This window comes from Sphaerodactylus townsendi, linkage group LG11 (genome assembly GCF_021028975.2).
Source record: "Sphaerodactylus townsendi isolate TG3544 linkage group LG11, MPM_Stown_v2.3, whole genome shotgun sequence".
Lineage (NCBI taxonomy): Eukaryota > Metazoa > Chordata > Lepidosauria > Squamata > Sphaerodactylidae > Sphaerodactylus > Sphaerodactylus townsendi.
Window position 1 is genome coordinate 6,942,188 of NC_059435.1, and position 12,817 is coordinate 6,955,004.

Here is a 12,817-nt window from a genome sequence, read left to right on the forward strand (position 1 = left end):
ATAAAACCAGGAACCATATAACGTCAGATGGTGCCATTTCCCTCCCCCGGCCCACCCTTATGCTCATGGGAGGTCAGATGGAACAGCGGCAATGTATTTAGCCAGGCTGGCCACATGCATAAATGATGTCATTGCCAAGGACTTCCTGGCCCCTTAAATTCTGTTTCCATGAGATGGCTTCACTGAGTGTGTGTGTGCGGGGCGTTGTCATATGCAACTTGTGTGTCGTCCTCAGCTCCTGAGTGAATGGTCTCTGCTCTAGACTGGGACCATGACCCACAAACACACACATGCTGCATTTGTTTCACGGGAGAAGACCACATGGTGCCATATGATCTTTTAAAATGGGAACAGATAATTCCTTCCCTTGACCACTTCAGTTCAGGGTGACAGTATAGAGAAGAAAGCTAAAACTCCTTCTGCATAGACACTGCAATCTCTGCCAGTACAACTGTGCACACAGGAATTCAGGACAACATGCAGATCACATGCAAAACTGTTCCCAGGGTGTTCCTGTGGCCCTTTATGCATGCAGTGCTTACCCAGTGGCTGTCAGCTACACAGTGGTTTCCCCCACTTTGTTGTTGTTGTTGTAAAAGTGGGACTCTATTGCAGTGTAGTGTCCCCAGCTAAGCTGACCCCCCATTTCACTCACCCAATGTCTCCATGCAACCACTACCTGGGGAGGTTGCTCTCTGCTTCTGTGTGTGTGTGTGTGTGTGTGTGTGTGTGTGTGTGTGTGTGTGTGTGTGTGTGTGTGTGTGTGTGTGTTTATGCCATACAAGTCTAGCGTCATTTTGCTAGACCATGTAAATTTCATGTAGATTTCACCTGCGTACTGTTCCAACAATAGAAATGCAGCGTAATTTTTTTTTTAAAAGAAAGCTCTTCTGATTACTTTGAACTGCTGCCCTGAAGAGTGGGAGGAACTGCTGTTGGGGAAGGTGAGGAGTGAGAAAACTCGATGCAAGCCGAACGCAAGCTGTCTCCTTTTGCTTTCCTTGGGAAGGGAGAGGGAAACTTGCTTTTCAGATGTTTCGGAAACCACGGAGATTCTCTGATCTGAGACGCAGTGAGTTTGAGAGAGGGGAAAATGTCTGCCGAAAATCCACCCCAAAGGGAATTTAGGCTCAATGCGAGGGAGATTACAAGTGTATACGCAGCCTGTGGCTCCCACGCTGTTAACTCTGTTTTGTTGAAATTAAGCTCCTTGTTTTCTGGGAAGGACCTGCCCTCTGTTGCTGAAGAAACTGGCTGTGTCTATTGTCGGTATCAATTTCAGAATATAAAACTGTTCTGTAACTAATATATATTGTGGGGAACAATCAGCCCTGAGATACGGAAGGTCTGTCATCAGAGCAGATTATTCTGGCAAGTATATGAATTCCATTGTAGATGAGCAAGATTTTATTTATTTAGGAAAAAAAAACATTTATGTAGCCTCCCCAGGAACCTACCCAAGGGAGCATACTAACTAAAAATCCCCAACTAAAACTGAAACGTTAGAAGGTGCCTTGGTGAAATACAATACTTAAATGTTCTGAAGTGCGATTATAGTAGGGCCATACACTGCAGATCCCTTCCTCGACGACATTCCTTTCCCTGACGCAAGAGACCAATTCCAAAACTGTTCTTACCGTTTCATAAAACTCATATAACTTGACCAGCTTCTCCAGCTCCCTCCTCCTCTTCTCTGTTTGAATGGGGATGTTGTTCAGATACGTACTGAAGGCTTGAAACTCTTCTTCGGAGTTCAATGCAGAATTCTCCTTGATGACCTGTAGTCCCTTCTGGGAATATTGCTACAGTACAAAACAAGACACACACTGTCATGGAAGATGCTATCATTCATGATAGCCTTTATTGGCATTCCAAAATACAATAAATACAATAAAACAATTGTCCATAAAAGACAGATAGTTACAGCAGCCATTCAGAGTCTCATCAATAGTTTAGTCCAAATGGACTCATCAACAGTGCCATTCCTATACACCTCTCCACAGACCTGACTGAAAACCCACCAACAGAGCCCAGGCATCACAACAGCATACAGTATCAACACTCCACTATAAAACACAGAGTTTGTTAGAGTGGCACCTAACACAGAACAAGGGATAGGGGGCGAGGAAATGGGCAAACAGTTGATTTGACTCCCATAGGTTGCCACAGCCTTCAGTTGTCACTCACTCCATCCAGCAATCAATAACAAAACTACGACATCCCTCAATGAATCACCCACATTTGACTTTGGGTGACCGTGACCGTGAACCCAAAGGTTGCTGGCAGAGGTAGGCACTGTGTGCCAGTAGCAAATAGTTAATGTAAGCAGCATTGTTGTTGTTATGATGATAGCAATCTAGTGCTTAGTATCCATCTAGGAAGATGCTATCGCTACAGTAAAGGAAAGCCACATATGACTGTGAAAAGCATCTTTGCCTTTTGATCTCCTGGAGGGAGGACAGGAAACTATGCAGAGGTGCTAGGATGAAACTTCAAAGGCCTAAGTTACCTCATAGCCTGAACAGAGTTTTCCTGAGAAGGGGAAAACAAAGGTTTTGGAATTCCATCTTGAGACGTGGACAGAGAAGCATCTCTGGGCCATGGGTTCCCAGAATGGGGACAAAGAACCAAAAGTAATGTAACCAGTTGAGCGACCTCCGTGCATTTAAGTTTTATTTCTTTGTTTTGAACTTTTATAATAAATCCTTGAACAATCAGCTGGTCTGGAGTTTAATAGGAGGGAAAAGAACCCGAGATTGAGGTGAGATAAGAGTTGCTCTCCCAAGCTTAATCTCAGCCTCAGTCGTCATATGGTGGCAGCGGATTCTCCTATACTCCAGGGTGAACACCTTCTTGGCTTTGCAGCCAGCTTGCAGTAATGGAGCAACTTACTGGCAGCTGTTGCGGGGAAGAAGGGGAGGTGCAGATTGAGGACCATACAGTGGAGGTCACACTGCATGAGTCTCATCTGGCCTGTGAAGTCCAAGAGGACGAGCTGGTGACCGCTGGGTCTGATGCAGAGTCACGTCATACACACCATTACCTTTCTTCTGGACGCAAGGCTTGTTTGTTTGTTTAATTCCACAATGAAAGGGAGAGAGGTTTGGGGAGGGGAGAAAACAATTTCCAATTTTTGGGAGTGATTGGTCTCTGTTTTGTAGAAAGGAATGTACAAAACCTATAGAGATGGTATTTTGCTACAAAGTGGTGCCATGTGCTTCAGTTATACCAAGGTGAACGAGAGGAGGTGCACCAGGCCATTAATACACCCTCTTTGGCACTGTGCATTAGTTCTCTCTGTGCTGCTAGTCCTTCTAGCTCTTGGCTCTGTATGCTCCGGCTGCTATCACCACATTTGGTGGACAAGAGTTCTCCTGAACTTATGGACTACTCAGCTATTGAAAACTCACTGGCCAAATGGAACTGCAGCTCACACAATGAGAGTATTGATGCCTGCCCAACACTTGCACAACATGTGCTTAGAACAGAGTGTTTGTTAAGGCTAATGCATCATTTCTCCTGAGCACTGAAGATCAGGAAGCATCGTTGTGCCTCAAACAGATGCCTAGAACAGCAATGAAAGAAGCTCCCATGCTTAGTTCAACTGGTTAAGGATAATCTGCTGGAAAGTTCTTTATTTAAATGCTTTGTTTAAACGCCTTCCTTCCTGTGTACTGGCTGCTCAAACAAGAAGCAGCGATATTAACTAATAGTCCTATCGTATTAAAGTTTGGAAACGTAATGTTATTTGCAAAGGCTGCTTCAGCTACATAAATAAAAATTTCACCAAACAAACAAAAAAATCATGAACCTACCATTGCTCTTTCATGGAAATCTTGGAATTCTTCCTGCTTCGTTTTCACATTTTCAAGGGAAAGCTGTTCTTGATCCAAAGGGCCGAGATATTTCTTGCTCTCATTTTCAAACCAAGCTTTTATCTATAAAGAATGCAAGGCTTTATAACTATCATTAATAAACAACTCATCCGATACCCTTTAGCAAATTGTTTACAGAAAGGGCTAATGTACAGAAGTCACTTGTTCTTTTTTTGTCGTTAGCATTATAAAAAGAAAATACAAGCCATCTCTTTCCTAACTGCGGCACATATGATGCTTTTGTCATTTTTATAGGCAAACGTTTCAGCCTCCCACTTGAAGGTATATCAGTGTGCCTTGCATACACATCCTGTTCTCTGAACATTCGTATGTGCCTAGTAGGCATCAGCTCTGGAGTGTAGCGTGGTCAGCTACAGCACTTCACTCTAAGTTCTACTCATGACCGGAGTTCAATCCTAATGGAAGTCGGTTTCAAGTAGTTGGCTCAAGGTTAACCTCGGCCTTCCATCTTTCCAAAGTCAGTATGAGCCGCCTCGAGCCCTTCGAGGGAGCCCTTCGGGGGAGCCCTTCAGGGATGAGGCGGCCTGTAAGTCGAATAATAAATAAAAAAATAAATAATGAGTACCCAACACATAGAGGTAAAGTGTAGATGACTGGAGAAGGCAATGGCAAACTATCCAGTAAAATATAGTCTGCCTAGTAATGTCACAAAACCCGTCAGTAATGACCCAGTGCTTGCACAATACCTTCACCTATAGCAGTGGTGGCGAACCTATGGCACGGGTGCCAGAGGTGGCACTCAGAGCCCTCTCTGTGGGCACGCACAAACAGAGTCCCCCCACCCCATATCTAGGCTGGCCTGGGCTGCTGGGCTCGATTATTAGCATTAAACCTAAGACCTAGTTTTGGGGAAGCAGTGTAGATAACCCTGATAAGCACTGTTAAACCCCACTGATTTTCATGCAAAGAACTAAAGCGCGATCCTTTACCTGGGAGTAAGCTTGGTTGCTGGCAATGGGGCTTGCTTCTGAGTAAACCCTCCTAGGGTCGTGATTCACCCGTTGGAAGAGTTGCAGAGTTGCTTCAAAGCAGAGCCACCGACTACCACGAAGCTTACTCCTGAGTAATGCATGTCTTGGAGCCAACCGTTTTTTTCTAAACTAAAACCTTGATATTCAGGTTAAATTGCCATGTTGGCACTTTGCGATAAATATGTGGTTTTTGGGTTGCAATTTGGGCACTCAGTCTTGAAAAGGTTCACCATCACTGACCTATAGGCAAGAGAATATGTGTACAAGGCGCCTACTGAGAACCCAACTGCTCACTGGCTTGAATATGTGGCGATCCCCTGACCCCTGGGCATATCTCCCCTCCAGATTTCCCAATGAAGTTTAATTAGAGCAGAACTGAGCCCCAGAAGTAGATCTCCCAGGGGATGGCTGACTGAAAGCCCCCATGGCGGACAAGTGTAACGTGTTAGAAACAGAAACATACAGCTGAGAAGGACCTCACGGGTCCTCTGGATTTATAAGAAAGCAAAGCCATGAGAGATGAACGCCGGCCTTCCTTTTACGATCTGCCTCAGTTTACAGAATCAGCATTGCTGTCTGATGGCCTCTGCTTCAAAACCTCCCAAGAAGGTGAGCCAGCATCTCCCGAGGAAGCCTGTTCCACTGAGCAACTGCTCTGTCAGGAAGTTTTTCCTCATATTTAGCAGAAAACTCTTTCAATTTAATTTTAACCTGTTAGTTCTGGTCCAATCTTCCAGAACAGCAGAAAACAACAATGTTGTTAGGCCTTCATGCTTTAGGCGTGAACCTCCCACACACCTGATGTTTTGAGACATGGTGCCCAGCTTCCAGAAACAAACAGCAGAGGGAATTATCACCACACTGCAGCTATTTTGCACTCAGAGTGAACCCCCAACTTCAAAAAGACCTTTGAACCATGGTGGTTCAGCAGCAGAATTATGTGACTGTTACCCAAGGTCACAAACATACAGTATTTACTTAAATGCAAGGCTTGGGTTTTTCACAGGTACGACATCTGAAAAGGGGGTTGTCATACATTCGTATAAGCCAGGGGTAGGGAACCTGTGGCTCTCCAGATGTTCAGGAACTACAATTCCCATCAGCCCCTGCCAGCATGGCCAATTGGCTGATGGGAATTGTAGTTCCTGAACATCTGGAGAGCCGCAGGTTCCCTACCCCTGGTATAAGCGTTACTACGCTCTCTCAACTGCTCATATCTTGCAAATCTCGTTGGTTTCTAAAGTGCTCCTGGACTTACAACACAACACAAGCCTTTATTGGCATACAAAACTGGACAAAATTTTAAAACAAAACAAGGTTAAGAAATGCAGTTAAAATTACTAATTTCCAGTATAAAATTTGCAACAGTTTCACAAAAAAGCACATCAGAGCTGTTCAGGAGATTGGGTATCTTATAACACTCATGCCACTGAGAACATTCCAAGAAAATGGAATTCATGTATTTCATGCGTATCTTATTGTATTTAGGGCATAGAAACAAAGAATGGTCAAGTGTTTCAACCATAGTCATATCATAGGAACAAACTCTTTTAGAACGTTCCATATTCTTGAATCTTCCCTCCAGGAGAGCTGATGGCAGCACATTACATCTTGCAGTAGCCAAGGCTCTCCTCTGGGTGGGATTAATCAGCAGACGAAGATATGCTGCCATAATTCCACGCTCACATGGGATTAATAATGTAGTCGGAGAACAGGTTGTCTTGGCAGCACGAGTCAAATTATGAAAATCAAGATTGCTCCTAGACTTGAATCTAGCTCTGCTATTACAAACCAACACAGCCACCTTCTCAAACTATCTTCTTGGTTCATTCTAGACTTCTACCAACCAAATTCAACTGCATTCTTCATTGTATGTCTCATTGCGATACCTAAGCTGTATTCGAAGAAGTTCTGGAATCTTCTGAAGCTGACTGGCACATGGGCAGCTCCCGGAACGCTAAATATTAAGCTTGGCTTTCCGTGTTCCGCAAGACCCTATTAATTTTCTTAAATTGCTATGCCAAGCCCCAGCGGACTTGGATCTAAGAGTTAGTAGCACTGACCTGATCACAGCCTTCTTCAAATTTCCTCATTGCCAAAAAATTCTCCAGTTGTTGCAAGCGCTTATTAGACAACAGAACCAGTCTATGAACTTCCTCATCCACCTGATTATAGAGCCTCGTAGCGGTTTCCATGGCATCTCTGTTGTGGGAAAACATAAGTACCCGTCAATTTTTTTGTTCTTTTAAATTCCGCTTGATGCCAAAAGTTAAGCACGTCCCTGGTTTTTCACACAGCAACCTCGGCTGACCAAAAGAGAAGACTAAGGTTTCTTGGCCCAAGGTAACAAAAAGATCTCAGGTCTTCCAATCTATTCCTCTGTGTGCCATACTCCATGCAACTTTGTGCATGTGGGGGAGATATGCCAGACTCTAGCTCCCTCAGACTGTTTGACTGTCAGATTTAGGCTGCTTCTGCATGGGCAAAGTACAGCGGGTTGCAGTTGGGGTTAAGCAACCCACGTTGCCATCGGGGTGTTTGCATGCCTCCATGCAGGCAGTGAACGGAGTAAGCGGAGGCAACGTGGGTTGCCGTTGTGCCTTTGCACAGAGCTCGTGGTTTTTTTTTTCACTCACCTTCCTCCGCTGTGTAGCTACGAAGTCTGGCAGGCATGGACCTCCACAGCCACGCTGCAATCCCTGTGCCACTACGTAGCTACGCAGCAGAGAGGCGGGGACTAAAAAAAAAGGGAAGCGTGGCCAAGTAAAGGGCTTCCCAGGGCAGCCGTTCACTTGGCCGTGGCTGCAATCCACATTAAAACTAAAGAATATATGATAGTGAGATTCTTGAAAAACCTGGGGTGGGGGTGAAAGGCAGAGCAGACTCGCTTTAGGAGCGGGATCCGTGCAAAGTTCCCTCCCAACACAGGTTTTATACCATGGTTAGCCCATGTTTATTGGCCTGTGTGAAAGGGGCCTTAGAAGAACTTACGGGAGAAAGATATTGCCCCAGTGGCTCAGGTCGATAAAACTCAAACCAAAAAGAAACAACTCGCTCTCCTCCTGTCTGATAGAGACCAACAACTTACACGCTTGGTTGCTCAGTACCTTTCAGATTTTAAAAATGAAAAATGTAATTATTAAATCTTAAAAATGTAAAGCTGAAGATCTGTATGAATTATGAATAAGGACATAGCATAATCACCAATTTTATCTTTTTATAACATCAGTTTTAACCAGAACTTTTACCATCTTAACCTATAAATGTTTCTGACTATATGTACATTTTAATTTTATGCCAATAAAGGTATTTGGACTTTGCACTTGTCTTCCAATCACTAAAGCTTGTGTCATCTGCTTCTAGGTTGAAATGGAAGGCTGGAATCAAGACAGCTAGACACCTGGCTCCATGCACAGAGCAGATTTGGGTGGCTTTCTTCCCTAAGAAGAACCCAGCCCCACATCACATGACAAGCGACTTGGGAGAACTTTAAAAGAAGTTTGCAACTCATTGTATGGGGAAGGGGAATCTGATCTTACAAGTCAAAAGCTCCCCCATGCATAAGCAAACCTTTGCACAAGCCTACAAGCTGTGCCTTCACCAGGACTAAAATCTGGACTTCTTTCTAGTCTTCTATCCAGATGAAGGGGGGGGGGGGTTGCAATCCCCAAATCAACAGGATTATCTCGTTGAAACTGACTTTGGCACACCTGCTGTGATGTACGAAATCATCAGTTTTCTCTAAAGGTCAGCGATTTTACCATTTTCCAATTAGTCGTCAATATCAAAGTGTAATTTAAAAAAACCCTAGCAATCCCAATGCATTCAAAAGAGATCTTTCAAAAAATTAAAACAAATAGCGGTTAAAATTTGTAACTGTTAGTAAAAACTGTGCAGCAGCATAATAATCAAAAGATGGTTACAATCAACAACCTGACAGGGGAAAATACACAACTTATATGAATTTGTAATCTAGAATACAAATGTATCTGCAAAGCGTGTACCTACCGATAATCATCAGTATTACAGAATTCCTCTTTTCTAAGTCTTGCCAAGATTGTCCCGCCCTCAAGTCTTAAGGTCACCAGCAGTTCCTCTTCCAGAACCAGCTTCATCATTGTCTTGTGTTTGAGTATCAAGTCATTTGCTTCCTAGTAAAAAAAATGTTCATTTGACCTTGCAAGGAACTCTACAAAGAAGCTCTACAAAGGAACTCTACAAAGAAGCTATTTGAAAACTCAGCATGGGTTTTCTTCAGTTATTGCAGGGATTAGTCATTATTTACTTCTTTAGCATATTTTTATACCATCTCTTTCTAGTCCTGCTAGAGGTGGCTGGCATGAAGGCTTGGATTTTAAATGACCTTTGAATAGATGTAGCAAGATATGAAGTTTGACGAATGTTGTCTCTACTTTAACCTCCACCTGAAAGACGGGCCCCAAGTGGTCTCTAAAGTCATAGGGCAGAGGTTTCAAACATGCAGTCCGGAGGCCAGATACAGCCACTGAGAGCCACTGTGGTGTAGTGGTTAAGAGCAGGTGGATTCTAATCTGGAGAACCAGGTTTGATTCCCTACACTTGAATGGTGGAGGCTTATCTGGTGAACCAGATGTGTTTCTGCACTCCTACATTCCTGCTGGGGGACCTTGGGCTAGTCACAGTTCTTTGGAACTCTCTCAGTCCCACCTCCCTCACAAGGTGTCTGTTGTGGGGAGAGGAAGGGAAAGGAGCTTGTAAGCAATCTTGAGTCTCCTTACGGGACAGAAAGGTGGGGAATAAATCCAAACTCCTCTTCTTATCCGGACTACAAATGGCCAAGGCCCCTCACCACCACTGGGCTCGCCAGCACAGATCAGGAGTGAGGGGGGAGTTGACTCAGCTGGCTTGTGGGCCTGGTAAGCCCACTCAAGGCAGCCATCCCATACTGCTGAGGACTCGCCGGTCCAGGCACTCCCCCAAGTGCTGTTCTGGGGCCAGCCGAGGCACACGCCCTCCCAGCTCAACCAATTCATGTCATATCCAGCTCTGGTAACAAATTAGTTTGCTCTCAAAATTCAAGACAAGAGCCAGGTACATAGCCTATTTAACAGATGTTTGGCATAAAGTTTACCAGAGACAGATAAAAGGCTGATGGGTCTGTAATTAGCTGGTGACATATGGTCACCCTTTTTGAATATTGGTGTTATTATTGCATTTACCCAAGACCCCAGGATAGTACCTGACCTATCAACCAAAGTAAACAGAGCAGCCAGAAGGGGGGCCCACCAGTCCGGAAATGCTTTGTAAAAATCTGGGGGCATTAGATCCGGGCCAGGTGATTTATACTGTTTCAACTGAGCAATTAATAGTCTGATTTCTGAGACTGATTCTGCGGGCCAGGGAGCCACCTGATTGAGAGGTGTCAGGTCGTTCTGCAAGGCCAATTCATTGTCTCCTTTAAATAGACTTTGAAAATATGTAAACCAGTTCTGGGGGTTGATATTAGACATTAGAAAGGAGACAAGAGCCATTCAGAGGTGGTTTGCCATTGCAGACCTCCATGCCACAATCCTGATATTCCTTGGGGGCCTCCCATTCATATACTTGAGGGGTCAAGACTGAGAGTGCGTGACTGGCCCAAGGTCACCCAGCAAGCTTCCATGGCAGAATGGGAATTTGAATCTGGGTTTCCCAGGTCCTACTCCCAACACCTTAATTACTACGCCACGCTTGATCGTTCACATCCTATTTAGCAGCGTGAATCCTTCTTAACGTTATGACAGCTTTTTGAGTTATTCTTGTACCGCCCTAGAACTTTACAGAAGTCATGGGGGAAATGGGAAAAATAGTAAGCTACTGACTTTCTTGGGTAGGAGAATAAAGATGTTAAACAAGTAGTTAAAGAGATTTAGCTGTTGAATCCTGTGTGCAGAGAACAGTTGTTAGAAAGCCTCTCCAGATTAGAGTCTGTTGCTTATGTGGAAGAGTGGGGAATCAAACCTGGTTCCCCAAATTAAGAGCCTACCATGCTTAACCACCTCACCCTGCTGGCATAAGATCAGCTTGTGGATCTATGGTACAGTCAAGAGTCAAACTGAGTCAAACAAGAGTCAAACAAGAGTCAAACAAGAGTCAAACAGTCAAGAGTCCAGTGGTTCATATCTCAGTCACTCAGCTACTGTGCTAATTGACTCTCACACTACAACCCCCAACAAGCAGTGGTTCAAGCCTTGTTGGTTATAGACAGCATTAAATTTAAGAAAACCACTTACCTCTGCAGTGACTGGTGTTTGGGTGCTGTTGAATGAACATGCAGAACACTGTAAGAAAACAATGGCTTCTTGGCAGTTGGTAATGAATGGCTCAAGTTTCTGCAAGTGTAAACACAGTAACTAGATAAAGTTGTTTTTAAAACGTACGATCATCTCTCGCCCTCCGTAAATATTTTTCCGATTCTTAAGATGTAACCAAAGGCTGTGCTTTGACAAAGAGCTCGAAGGATTTCTTTTATTCATCTTATTTTTACCACACCTTTCTCCCTAATGGGAAGCCAAGGTGGTTTGCAAATCTCCCCTTCGCCATTTGACCTTCACAGCAACCCTTTGAGGTGGGTTTGGAAGAGTTTGTGACTAATCCAAGGTCATTCAGCCAGCTTCCAGGGCAGAGTAGGGATCCAAACCTGGCCTCCCTTATCCTACCTATCAATCATTCCTTATTAAGATCATAGACCAGCATAAGGTAAATACATTTTAAAATTGTAAATACATATCTAAAAGAATCTATTGATAATAAGAAACTGGAAACAAAAAATAAGGAATTACAAAACAATATGATGAAAGCATAAGTATTAAAAGGGAACAAAAGCTTTTAAAATGATTAAAAGGACTATAAAAGCTATAAAAAGGGGAGATAAGCATAAAGGAGTTGCTAAAATGGGTAAATAAAGGGCTATAACTGTCAGACCAGTTATATATCAGCTACAGCTTCCATATCCTACCCGTGGTGGCGAACCTTTGGCACTCCAGATGTTATGGACTACAATTCCCATCCCAATTGGCCATGCTGGCAGGGGCTGATGGGAATTGTAGTCCATAACATCTGGAGTGCCAAAGGTTCGCCACCACTGTACCCAGCCTGACGCTGCCCCCCAGGGTTCCTCGACCATTTTGAGCTCAAATTAGGCTTGTCTTGAGGCAAAAAAAGAGTTGAGTGCAGATAAAAGAGAACATCTTTTCACAGGGAGAAACGGGGGCAGAGGTGTTTCTTCCCCTACTTTACATGCTGAAAAAAGACAGAAAGTTGACCGGGGGGGGAGGGGGGGGAGCTTCATTCACAAAGGTCGATTTGAGCAAGGGAAATATCCCAGTTTGGTCAAGAAGTTTGCATGGTTCCAAGTACTAAAGCGAGTTTATCCCATGATCTTTCCCTTATCCTGGGTGTTTCAAAAAATGCTAAAATCGCGATCTTTTTCCAGAATCCTGCATTGAATCCACTTCCGTGGGAATGCCACAAAAGCAAAAGCGATTTATTTTTCCCACCCCACCACCTGATCTCCCCGCCTTACATCCTGTCAGTTTCATTTCTGCTGAGTTGCAGCCCGCCCTTTCCAAAACGTTCCCCAAGCAAGTTTTCTGCCCTTTGACAGGAATGCCCAAGCGCTCGCCCAATTCCTGCTCGCTCTCGCCAAGCACTGTTTGCTAGCCAAGCCGCAGCTTGCAACTCCAGACTCATGTTCCCAACAGGATCCTGAGAGGGGCCAGGAAGCTCTTCTGGGGGTCAGGAAAGCGAGCGCCTGCCGGAAAGCATAAGTGCTCACCCTGTTCCCGCTTGCTCTCGCGTAGCACCGCTCAATAGCCGAGCCACAGCCTGGAGAGCCCAACCCTGCAGCTCCGGGCTCACGTTCCCAACAGGGTCCTGTGGGGAAGGAGGACGGAAGCAACCTCTCACCCCATGACAGCCCCAATGTTATTG

At 44.5% G+C, this 12,817-nt stretch overlaps 1 protein-coding gene across 4 annotated transcripts in view; it reads right to left on the minus strand.

The window, feature by feature from the left end:
* PLEKHG4B (pleckstrin homology and RhoGEF domain containing G4B) overlaps window positions 1–12,817 on the minus strand; it is a 106,545-nt gene that overhangs the window by 33,346 nt on the left and 60,382 nt on the right. For all 4 annotated transcript variants that reach the window (XM_048510803.1, XM_048510804.1, XM_048510802.1 and 1 more), the window contains 5 exons: window positions 11,119–11,217; window positions 8,876–9,018; window positions 6,931–7,069; window positions 3,816–3,938; window positions 1,638–1,802 (listed from right to left, as the gene is read on the minus strand). In XM_048510803.1, coding sequence (XP_048366760.1) covers window positions 1,638–1,802; window positions 3,816–3,938; window positions 6,931–7,069; window positions 8,876–9,018; window positions 11,119–11,217 — 669 coding nt within the window. The remainder of the gene's footprint in view (window positions 1–1,637; window positions 1,803–3,815; window positions 3,939–6,930; window positions 7,070–8,875; window positions 9,019–11,118; window positions 11,218–12,817) is intronic.